The 11,806-nt window shown below is 43.1% G+C and overlaps 1 protein-coding gene across 2 annotated transcripts; it reads left to right on the top strand.

Moving 5' to 3' along the window:
* Positions 1–198: 198 nt before the first annotated feature.
* dab2 (DAB adaptor protein 2) lies at positions 199–11,352 on the top strand. 2 transcript variants are annotated; one of them, XM_069673672.1, is made up of 15 exons: positions 199–355; positions 3,185–3,467; positions 3,563–3,702; positions 3,969–4,067; positions 4,157–4,288; positions 5,240–5,323; positions 5,589–5,615; positions 5,702–5,749; positions 5,860–5,922; positions 7,546–8,169; positions 9,638–9,764; positions 9,851–10,474; positions 10,567–10,757; positions 10,842–10,934; positions 11,029–11,352. In XM_069673672.1, exons 2-14 carry the CDS (start codon positions 3,323–3,325, stop codon positions 10,914–10,916), a joined length of 2,379 nt encoding a protein of 792 aa, XP_069529773.1. In that variant the 5' UTR covers positions 199–355; positions 3,185–3,322; the 3' UTR covers positions 10,917–10,934; positions 11,029–11,352. The 2 variants fall into 2 exon arrangements, with proteins under 2 accessions (XP_069529773.1, XP_069529774.1); XM_069673673.1 differs by lacking the exon at positions 7,546–8,169 and having other exon boundaries at positions 201–355.
* Positions 11,353–11,806: the final 454 nt, after the last annotated feature.

The raw sequence follows: 11,806 nt of genomic DNA on the forward strand, positions 1-11,806 counted from the left end.
CTATTTTCTCTTTAAACAACAATATGGACACAACATTTGCCATGACCCACTTACTGTAGGTATATCTCCCTGACCGTTGGTTGTATTTTCTTTCACGTGGAGAGACCGCCCCTCACACAGTTGAAATCTGCAGTCACTTAGGTCTGTCAGTCAGTGAAGGGTTAAACTGGGAGTTTGCAGCAGTCTCTCCTTTCTGTGTCCACGGCATTTAGCGGAAAACATCTGACTCCTGCTCGTTTTCCGAGGCTGTGTTTGGTTTTACTCACTTTGTGCCCGAGCCGCGGAGGCATCACGGGAACAAAAATCAGTGTTTCGACAGCAGGATTTCAACATCTTACTGCGCGCTTTCACACAGGTAGGTCACTGTTTTGTGAGCATTTTTACATCTATGTATTAATTAAATATCTGCCACAACACTACATGTAGTCCTTTTAAAGTAGTTACAGACGTGTTGTCACTGAAGTTCGCTTGTAAAAGTCAGACAAGCAGGCGAAGTTTGAGAGAGCAGCTCTGCAGTCTAAAACAAACTAATTGATTTTCCATTCACTGTGGGAAAACAACACTTTGGTAGGAAAAGCTTAACTCATTTGTGACTCATTTTGTTTTCCTTTTTCTGGCTAAACTGCTGCAGACAATATACATTTCTCCTTCTTTTAAGTTCCTTTGTAGAACTTTGTTTTGAGCAAACATCCTGTTAAACTTGAGAAAATGTTTGGTTAAAGTTGCATTTCCTGTCCACATACTCACTTATCTGAATCCCAGCTTAAGTGCAAATAAAAATCATTTTGTCTGGAAGTGTTTGCATGCCCTTTGTGTTCGCAGTGGGCCTGTGGTATTTCACCATCTCATTCACTTGCAGACTGAGTCATTCCCTGATTTCCTCCAGATGTGCACTAGTTTACGTTTCCTGGCGGCCCAGGATTGTGACATTTCTGCCCTTGCACTGCAGTTATTCTGCTGACAAATATGAATTTACACTTTTGTTCTGGTATTTGTGGTTTAACACAAGCAGACGCTTTTAAACGTGCAGACATTTCCTCTCATCCTCCATCTGTTTGCGTGCTCACCTTTAGTAAGTTGTTAAACTGTAATCCTTTAACTCCAATCTGCAATGAACAGCTGACATTTCACCCTTTTTATTAGCCTCTCCTCCAGCTAGTGGGACTCTGACTCCTCTTAAGTTACTGGACAAGCGCAGTCATGTGTCACGCTCGTGTAAATGGAGCATCAACAAGTGTTTAGAGTTATGTCTTGTTTTTCTACGCTTCCTCGCACAGCGACAAAAACAGCATGTTTGTCTCTGTGTGCAGGAATTTAAACGGGGAAGCAAACATTTAAGGGCTTTCCCCCCGTTTGTTTCTCTGACTTCAGGACTGGTGCTGGCAGACAACATTAAGTTTTTATTGTTTTACAGCTGCACAGTAGCTTGTGTGATGCAACCCCTTCTTCGAACACCAATTAAAGTCTTTCTTTTCTCATTTTGAAATCTTTGCAACATAACTGTCCAGAATCAGATGTCTCTCATTGGTCAGGTTTGCTTTAAAGTAAGGTAACAGTTGGCAGAAACCTGGAACAACCTCAATGACCTGAAAGTTCCCAGCTGTTATCTCATCCTGAATGACATGTCATTTCCTTCTTTTATCAAACGTACGATAGACTGCCGGACGAATGAATCATAAACTATAATAAACTGATTGTTTGTTTATATTCTCTCTCAGTCTTTTGATGGAAATATCCAGAATGATTACATGGTCACACACACACACACTCCTTTTGTGGATGATTTGATTGCACATATATTAAGTGATGGAGAATATTTTGCTTCCAAAGGCTCCAATTTCCGTCCATAGTTGCTTAGCTGGGCATCACGAGATCTTCTGCTCCTCTAGCGTAAGATTAACCTCAGGTAATTGCTCAACCTTTGCCCACTTCCAACCTTTGGTCCATCCTACAACATTCACAGCCTCTTTACGCCGGGATTGTAGGCAGTGTAGCCTCGGGAACTGGACGTAAAGGTATGTGATGTCCCACACGGAGCCTTGTTTGTGTTGGTTGTGTTCCAGTGCAGAGCAGGAGGTTCTTCGTGGGTTTTTCTGTGCTGCTGAACCCATTTGATTGTTGTTGGTGGTGCTTTTGGGAGGAAGTTAATCACATATAAGGAGGAGGTTTTGGTTGGATCTCTCTGCTGTGAAGGTTTTGTGTCATGTGACACTGTCCTGTGTTTCTGGCACAGTTAATGCAGAGGTATTAATGGGTAATTTTCAGCGTTAGCAGACAGATTGATGATTTTATAGTTTTTCTGCACATACAACTAGCATGTGGCGCCTGAGCTACAGGCTCACTGAGTTTTTTATGGCTCCTTATTCTGACACATCATGTGATTTGTCACATGATGTGTTAAAGGGCTGCAACTAACGATTATTTTCATTATCGATGAATCTGCTGGATGTATTTATGATTAATCGATTTCATCTTTTTGTCTGTAAAATGCAATTTTATTGCAATCTCTGAGAGCCGAAAGTGGCATCTTCAAATCGCTTCTTTCGTCCAACCAACAGCCCGAAACCAAAAGAATCTTTATCTACTGTCGTGAAGGGCAAAATAAGCAACTAATCCTCGAGTTTAAGAAGCTGGATTCAACTTGTGTTCGACATATCTGCTTGAAAAATCACCCAAAACGATTGATTAATCTGAACAGTGTGGTTAACTTACCTGTTCAGTTATGTTACGACCTAGTTTACCCTCATAAACCTTTTTAAAATAAATATCAGGTTCAAAGGCAGAAGAACAGCATAAAGGTGTGTAAAGTTGACCGTCTGTGTCTTCAGGATGATTTACTCCTTTTACAGCGCTTAACAACTGACGCAGCATGTGTGCAGCAGGGTTAAAGAGTGTGTGTGCTTTTTGCGTTCCTGTCCTGATGTGACGTTTTATAGGTCATGTGTCTTGTTATGCTGCTCTATCTGAGGGGAGCTTCTGAGGCTGTAAATGTTTGCTGTGGATTGTTACAAGAATATGATTGTTTACGATGTGCAAAAAATCTTTACGCAGCTTCTTGCATCACCTGTCAAGTGCTGTTTAATTACCCGTTATCATTTTTGCGTATTTAACAGGAAAAAGTGTCCTTACCCTCTTCTCCTTTTTTCTGTCTCCCCTCACACGCACTTCACTTTTTCTGCTGCAGACGAATAAGAAGAAAAGCATGTGTGGGTGTTGAGCGTCATCTGCTCGGTTGACCTCGCTGCCCCCTGAACACGGAGCTGCCGTCTGCTTTTGTCCGCCCTCTGACTGTCCGCTCGTCCAGTGAGGCTCACTCCACACCATGTCTGCAGAGGTGGAGATCAGTGTGGCCGTCCCCGCCGATCCCAGCGCCGCATCCCCGACTGCAGCCCAGACCCCCGGCACCCCTCCATCCTCCCCTGCAACCGCCGGATCCAAGGTCCCGTTTAAGAAAGAGAAGAAGAAAGGTGAGGGATGGAAGACGTGATATGGATCTTTTCAACTCATTCCAATTTCACAGGTTTCCAGAAGTCGTCATAATTTTCTTTGTTGTTTTTTACAGTGCCAGAGAAGACAGACGAGTACCTGCTGGGCAGGTTTCAAGGGGATGGCGTGAGGTACAAAGCCAAGCTGATCGGCATCGATGACGTCCCCGAGGCTCGAGGAGACAAGATGTGCCAGGACTCCATGATGAAACTGAAGGTGCAGCATGAAACCTTTAAGCAAGCCCTGCTTTATTTATAATCCATGAAAGATATCGAATTTTAAAGCTTGAATCTGAGTGATGTTTTAGTTCATATTTCAGTAGTGTGGCGGTTGTCATGGGAACAAACACCTGCTTGTTGTTTCCAAATCTTGCAGGGACACAATATTTCCTGTAGACGTGTCCTCACTGCTTTAAATCAAAGGTCACGTTGTGTTAACTTACAGACAGGGAAACAAAACAGAACAGTATGTTTTTCCTCCAGGGTATGGCGGTAGCCGCTCGCTCGCAGGGCAAACACAAACAGAGGATCTGGATCAATATTTCCATGTCGGGCATCAAGATCATCGATGAGAGATCAGGAGTGAGTTCTGCTGTTTACATTATTGTCACGTCACACCGTGAAGCTCAGTATGTTTTATTTTGGTCTGCTAACATGTCCTTTGTCCTCAGGTGATTGAGCACGAGCACGTGGTGAATAAGATCTCCTTCATTGCCAGAGATGTGACGGACAACAGGGCGTTTGGGTATGTGTGCGGAGCAGAGGGGCAGCATCAGTTCTTCGCCATAAAGACTGCACAACAGGTAACACTCACACAGGAGTACACACTCTAAAAGTGCCTTAACCCTGCATTCTTTCTGCTGGCCAGGGGGGGGCTGCACAGGTTACAAAAGATGAAGAAGAAGAGTCCTGTCCATAATCTCAATTGATTTATTACTTCAGTTTATGGTCTCAATCGCTACCTCAATATCGTATGTTTATTTTGGTAATTATGTTCCCAATGTCAGTTGGAATCGGCTCCAGCCCCACCACGACCCTCTACAGATAGGTGGTACAGATTTACGATCATTTGGAGTGAACTAGACGATAAAGGAGGATCTGCTTTTGGGAGTTGTGACCTGTAAAGCAAGAGTGTGTTTATCCTGACAAAAACATTTATTCAAACAGAAATGTTGGCGCATCTAACATTCTTTTCTGTATATTGTGTTACACGACGCCTCTGCGATTTTAATAAGGCAGGGTTACATGCGAGAACACAAGTTATTTCAACACTTTTTCAATTTATTTTTATTTAAAACACATTCAAAACACACACAAATTATAGCCTACCAAAGCCTGCTAGCTAACGGTGCTGCAGCTAGCTGTAGCAGGCAGCCTACGGTAACGTTGATTGTTGTGAGGGTGGCGGCTGCAATGGCGATCGTGACGGTGCGTGCCCATGACGAAGCGTTAGCAACAGACAAGTTGTTATGCCGCAGTGGTTTTCCTTCCATGTTAAGCTAACATATTGTAAATAGGAGATGTTGACATGGAGGTGTGACGTCCCCACTTAACCAGATAGCGCCATCGTCTGGGTTAGGTGCAAAAAAAACATAGCAAAACCCTGCATAGCCTTTTTAGATTGCAGACTTCTGGCTCCAAAGAAGCAACATGGTGACGGCCACAATGCAAAACACTTGTCTGCTTTTCATATACAGTCTATGATAAGGACCAGTGGACAACAATGAAAATGCTCTGTCTTTGTCTCCTCACAGGCAGAGCCCCTGGTCATCGACCTGAAAGATCTCTTCCAGGTCATCTTCAACGTGAGGAAGAAAGAGGCAGAGGCCTCGCAGAAGGTAACGGCCTCGAAAGCATTCGACAGTAAACTGGAAAAAGTTTTTTCTTTTGCAAAAGTTGGACAGTGGGAATATTTTCTCTCTGGTGCGGTCATTAGGGAGAGTTGACAGGATTCACACTGTTTGTACCTCCTGGAAGTCAACACTGCCTCTCTGTGTTCTGTCAATGAATCACATCATTCCTTTGAGATGATGTGAAATGACACGTCGGCTCAGTGAATTAAGAAAATAAGTACAGTCATTAACAGTCCACCTCTGTTTACAGGGAGAAAATGGCAGCGCTGTAGTTGAGGTAAGCACTTGGAAGGCCTTTTTTCTTCTTTAAATAGCCCCTCTAACTACTTCCTCAACACTCTGCTGCTCTGTGTTGTTTTCCAGAATGGAAATGGCGCCTTGCTAAGTATGGATGAAGCCAAAGCTGCCCAAGTAAGAGTCCCTGCTCCCTTGTGTTTGCAACTTAACATTAAACAAACTAGCAGTGATTTATGGAAGCTGAATAAATACAGTATGTTTCTGTTTCTTTTTTTGACATCCAGCCAGTGGAGCAGCTCAACCTTTTTGGAGACATGTCGACCCCTCCAGACATTCGGTCTCCAAATGTAAGTGAGGTGCCATGAAATGTTCCCTTTATACGGGCAGTATAGCGGAATTACACTCTGTCAGTGGAGCATTTAGAGCATCATACTCATAGTGCATACTTTTCACACATGGTAATAATTACACAAGACTTTTATCCAGTATTATAAATATGTTTCTAAGATCAGAGATTGCGTGTTTTAAAAAATGGCTCCTCTGAAAAACTTTGGCACCTTCCAGATCATTCCACACGTGTGAACTCAGTTCTGAAAAGGTCGTTATTTATGTGTTAAATTATTGGTCACATGACATTTTATTTAAATGATCTTTTCATAATTGAGTTCAAGCTTCATGTTTACCAATCTCATTGTTGTTCATCAAACTTTTAAAGCTGCTACAAGTAGAGTGTTTAAAAATATGTCTATTTTTGTTGACTTTTGCGACACCTGGTGGCTCGTAGTGGTAGCATTTTACATCACCGTTGCTGGGTTTGGCTGAGGTTCAAGTCAATGAGCAATGCTGACTTTAGCATATTTATAGCTTGCTGTTGTCCATGTAGGTGTTGAGTAACTCCCTCATTTCTCAAGCTGACCGATGGACTCAAAGCCCCTGTGAAGATTGTTTTGCTGATTATGAAACGGACTGAAATTAATTCTGATTACTCAGACAAGCAAACCAGACCATCAACGACAAGATTGATTATTCCTATATAGTTATTTTAAATGCCTGAAACCGCTGGTGGGGACAACATGACAAAACATTTCGAGTGCCCCCTGCTGACTGGCTGCAGTATAGGTCATAAAGCCCGCCTCCTCCATGTTAACAGATGGGACATGAGTCAAACTATAAAATCAAAATACACGCCAGATAAATTTTTCTCAAGCATGGTTTCTGTCATTATAGTTAGTTCTTATCATGCTGATTTATGTCCAAGTGTTCATTTTTCTGACAAGTTTATTTTTAATTGGTTATTTGATGCTGTAAAAATGATGATTGACAGCTCTGTTGACCAATCTGGCTCCTGCAGCCGATCAGTTCCGGATTAGCAGAGTGGAGGACGATCCGCGAGTGGAACGGTAACTGAAACAATCACTACAGTCAGTGAAGTTTACATACCTGTGAACGTTAACCTCAGACCAACACAGAGAAGCTGTTCTGCTGTTAAACACGCCGGCTATTTTAGCATCACTTTCGTACAATGGGAGCAGATGGAGACGTGTTGTCCATCTATATATACAGTCATTGGGGGTAGGTGTCAGACGAAGCAACTAACTGCACTCTGCCTTTGTTGACATTTACTAGTAATATGACTCTTCAAAAAAGAAAGCAGGATGAGATTTCTTGTTAAAAACCACCACCACAGCAAGTACAGGACAAAATCAGCAAAGAGAAAAGAGGTACGGCTTTGTCCACAGGGGGCGCCAAAATCAACACAAACCAAAAGTGCCACAGGAGCTTTAAATTGGCTGTGATAGTGTTTTTTTTTTAGGTTAAAACTCTACAGGTAGCAGCTTTAAACCGTCATGTCTGTTCACACCATGTGATTCATTTGTCATTTTGTTAACACATGTGTTTTTGTCCCTCTGCAGAGCTGATTCATAAACCTTGTGTTTTTTCTCTCCCACTGTCCCTCTCGTGTTAACCAGGACTCTAATGATATTCTCTTGCTGGACTTTTCCGCTGAAGTTGACAGCAATCAGAATTGCATAAAGGGAAACTCCTTTGTCACTTCCTGTGCCCCTGACCTCGGGGCATCTCCTCACACAGAGAATCCCTTTTCCTCAGCATTTGGCTACTTTCCAACCCCAGACACTGACCCTTTCAGAGATGACCCCCTTTCTAAGTCGCCCGCTCGGTCGGCACCCGATAATTCACACATCTCCCTCGGCACCTCCAATCACCTAAACAGCATTGCTGGCAACACTTGTAAGACATTTATTAACGGTGGTTTGAACGGAGACTCTGAACACCTCAGTCAGCAGATAAATGGGTTATCCAGTAAGAACATGATCCTCGCTCTCAGTAACGGACAGTGGCCACTAGGGGGCCAAATAACTCAGGGCAGCACCATTACCATGATGGACGGGAATGAATCGGGACCAGTTCTCTCAACCAAAAACCCATTTTTTGACTCATCTTTGCAAGCACCCCCCGTCCCTAACGGCGTAACTCATCACCCACAACCCGCAGTGACTCATAGCAAGGACTCGGTAGTCATAAACCCACCTCCGCAGAGCTCTAAGGCTGGACGAGGTCGAAGGAGTGCAAAGGTGAAATTCTGTAGCTAGATGAATCACAGTAGAGTTGCATGTGTGATGCCAAAAAAAAGGGCTTTTATGCACATTTCTCAGGGTGTTTGCTAACATCTCCCTCTCTGAGCATCTGGGTAATGCTCTGGTGTCTACCAGGAGGTGCATCTGGTTAAGATAAAATGCAAGGCTGGTAATTAAGGATTGCAGTTAATGGCTTGTTGTTTGAATATGTTCTGTCTGCATGCATGCACTGGTGGTCACATGCTTCTCTGTCTGGCTTGGATGCATCATCCTTTGAATGTGCTGCTGAACAATGAACTGTACCCTTTCTCATCTCTGCTTTTAATGTGTTTCCTAACATTCATGCTTCAGTGATAAAAGCACTGGTAAGTGGCAAAGCATGCATACGTAACCTGTTCAGGTAAATACTGTAGTTTTATCATTCATAATTGTAGTAAATTTATTGATACTATTGGTAGAGATTGATTATAATCTTAATTTATGTATAGGTTTTGATTTATCACCATAGACTGTATAGAAGGAGTGAATGTAGCCTCTTGGTTTCTAAAGTAAAGCCAATGCAGAGTGTCTTTTCTAGTGGCCAGCAGGGGGCGACACTCTGGGTTGCAAAAGGCCAGTTGTGCGCTAAAAATTATATGCTTTAGGGAGCGGCTACCTTGGGATTGACAAGTTGCTACAACGGCTGCGTGTCAGTCAGGTAAGAGGAATATAAATACAACTTTCGTCCCAGTATGGTCACTTCTGCCTCCCCCCAGAAAAATGGTAGGCTTCCAAAAGGTTCTTAAAGGGCCAGTTTGCAGATTTTCAACCTCAGTCCTATCATGCCATTATGGGAAGGTAATGCCATTATGGTAGAAAAAATGCAATTTAATTTATCTGTGCCTTTGGAGCACGCTATCCGCTCCTCCAGTGGGCCCTGGAAAACCTCTGCCAGACTACAAAAAACTGCGTCATCTGGCGGAGACTCCCTCAATTTAGGACGCCCGCCTCCGATGTCATGTCTCGTTCAAAATCGTCAGGTTTGAAATGTAGACTGCAGACCTGAAGATTTTTTTAGATGATCCACCGGTATATTCTGGTCGTATTTTGGATTCTGTCCCGCTCTGAGCCGTTGCCTGCAGTGAAACGGTAGTATTTCACTCCAGCGTCTCTCGCTCCTTTTAGAGGGAGGGGCGCAATGCATGCTGGGTGTTGTAGGAATGTAGAATGGTTGAAACCACAAGCTGTTAGTACGTTCTCTACAGCTATGCCGCCAATTTCAAATATTATTGCTTCTATCGATTACAGAGAACTCCAGCTTTGGCTGACGGTGGCTTTTTCCAGGGGCGATTTGCTCCTTTAACAAACCAACAGTTGACATCATCGTGGCTTTTTTTCACTTCTTATATACAGTCTATGGTTATGTATAAAATTATGTCAAAGTGATGCAGAAATACTCAATATTTTGTTTAATTCCCATGTACAGTCAACAGCGAGTGATCTGTTTGGAGCAGAGCTGTTTGCTGCTCCGAGTCAGCCTGAAGGGTCATCTGCTTCAGCTGACCTTTTCAACAGCACACCTGCCTCCACTCCATCCTCCATAGCTGCGCTGGGTAATATACGAAAGGGGAAACTTTGCATCTTATCCAAATATGTAGATTGGTAAAATTGTTTGACTTTTGTATTTCTTCATATTCAGGAAATCTTCAGTTAGGTCCTCCAGCTCCCACAAGCATCCCTGCTGCAGGCATGTGGGGAGCCGCCCCCACTGCACCCTCCATGTTTCCCATGGCAGGAATGACAGCTCCAGGCCCAAGACCCGCCTACCCACAGCCATCTGCCTTTGGTGGTCTACCCATTCCCCCGACAGCCTGGGGCCAGCCCATGCCAGCTCAGTATTCCGCGCCTTTATCCCCACCCCACATCTTTCCACCAAATTCCCCACCAGGTTGGGGTCAGCCCGCCATGACCAACCCCTTCCAGCAAGGCCCCTACCTGGGAATGGGTGACCATGGTCCATCACGCCCCCCTCCGAGACCGCCTGCAAAGGAGGCTCCTAAGGTAGAGAACAGTGCCTTCACAGCTTTGGACCCCCTTGGAGAAAAAGAGAAGAAGACAGGAAAGGATATGTTCAAGGACTTCCAGATTGCCAAACCTCCTGCCATCCCGGCACGGAAAGGAGAGGTGGGGTCCAACTCTGCTCCAGTCCCCGGTAGCAACGAAGCTGGGTCGTTTGATCAGTACTTTTCCAGTAAAGTGGGCCTGGCTCAGGATTCTGCAGATCATGACGACTTTGATATCAAACAAATACCAGCAGTTAACAGTAAGCCAAGTCAATGTGGTGGTCAAAGTTCTGCAAGTTTACATGTATGTGGCCGTCAGATTTGTCTAAATTTTTTCCCTTTGTGCCTGTAGATGTTCCTAACCCAGCTCCAGCTGCAGCCCCAGCTCCAAGCTTTAATTCTGGCTTCGATGCCGCTTTTTCTTCTCCTCCCATTCCAAACAATTCAGCACCAGCATCGGGACAAGGCCTCAATCAGGACATGTTTGATCAAGCATTTGGGGCCCCAGATTCCAGTCCGTTTGGAGGGCCACCTGTAGCCATGGTACAGAGATTCACACATTTACACCAAACCTGGTATTGCAATAATTACGTTTTTCTAATTTTGGCCTTTTTCTTAATCTTACAGCAGCCTGCCCCTGTTGGTCAGACCGCTGGTTCGACGGCAGATTTTGGGGATCCTTTTGGAAATCCCTTTGCTTGACCACAACTTGGTTCTCAAGTAAGTATGACTTCATATTTATTTGATACCTAACTGAATTCATCTACACCGATTAAACACTATTTTCATGTTTTCTCTGTCTCTGCTCTCACAGTTAAAATGGAATTAATGGAGCAAATGGAGATCTTCACATCAAATAGCACCGTTGGGACAAGTCGCTACAACGTGTGCAAGACAATCCAAATGATGAACTCTTCTATCTCTTGTCCCCGACCCGCCCGTCTTCTGCACCTCCACCTTTGATATTGTTGTTGTTTTTTACCCGTCCAATCAGTAGTTCTCTTATTTCTAAAGACCACCGATCTAAGAAGTAAATGTAAATGTCATGATCTGCTGAAGGAAGAAATGTGGTGTATTAGAAAAGGCACGTTCCAAAGAGGTTCACTGCTGATGCTGTTGTCTGTGTTATGAAATAAAGAAATTCAATCATAACACTGCAAGTCCGTCTCTTTCTTCAGACTTTAGTGAATCAACATCATGCTGTCTGAAATCTCACCTAATGTAGCGTATTTAGCTAAATGTACTATATTATAAAAAGTAAAAGTACTGTCTACTGTATCGTAACAAAAATATTAGTGATGATTTAATTTACAACCATCACTTTTGTAGTTTCTTCATTTAGCTACTTTGTGAACAGTTGGCATGTTAAACTTGTAAAACTCCATTATATTTTAATAAGATTGATTTTTGTTAAAATTTTACAAATTAAATTAAATATAGCAGAGGGAATCTCAGAATCTAAAGTACTTTACATGTGGATTTATTGATTAATACAAATTGATAAATCTGTTTATTTGATATACATTTTGTGAAAATTATTCTGTACTTTAATGTGTTTACTTTATTTAAGTATTTTATTTGGTGTAATGTTT

Source organism: Semicossyphus pulcher, unplaced genomic scaffold (genome assembly GCF_022749685.1).
Source record: "Semicossyphus pulcher isolate SPU_LCO1_2020_fin unplaced genomic scaffold, fSemPul1.0.p SCAF_22, whole genome shotgun sequence".
Lineage (NCBI taxonomy): Eukaryota > Metazoa > Chordata > Actinopteri > Labriformes > Labridae > Semicossyphus > Semicossyphus pulcher.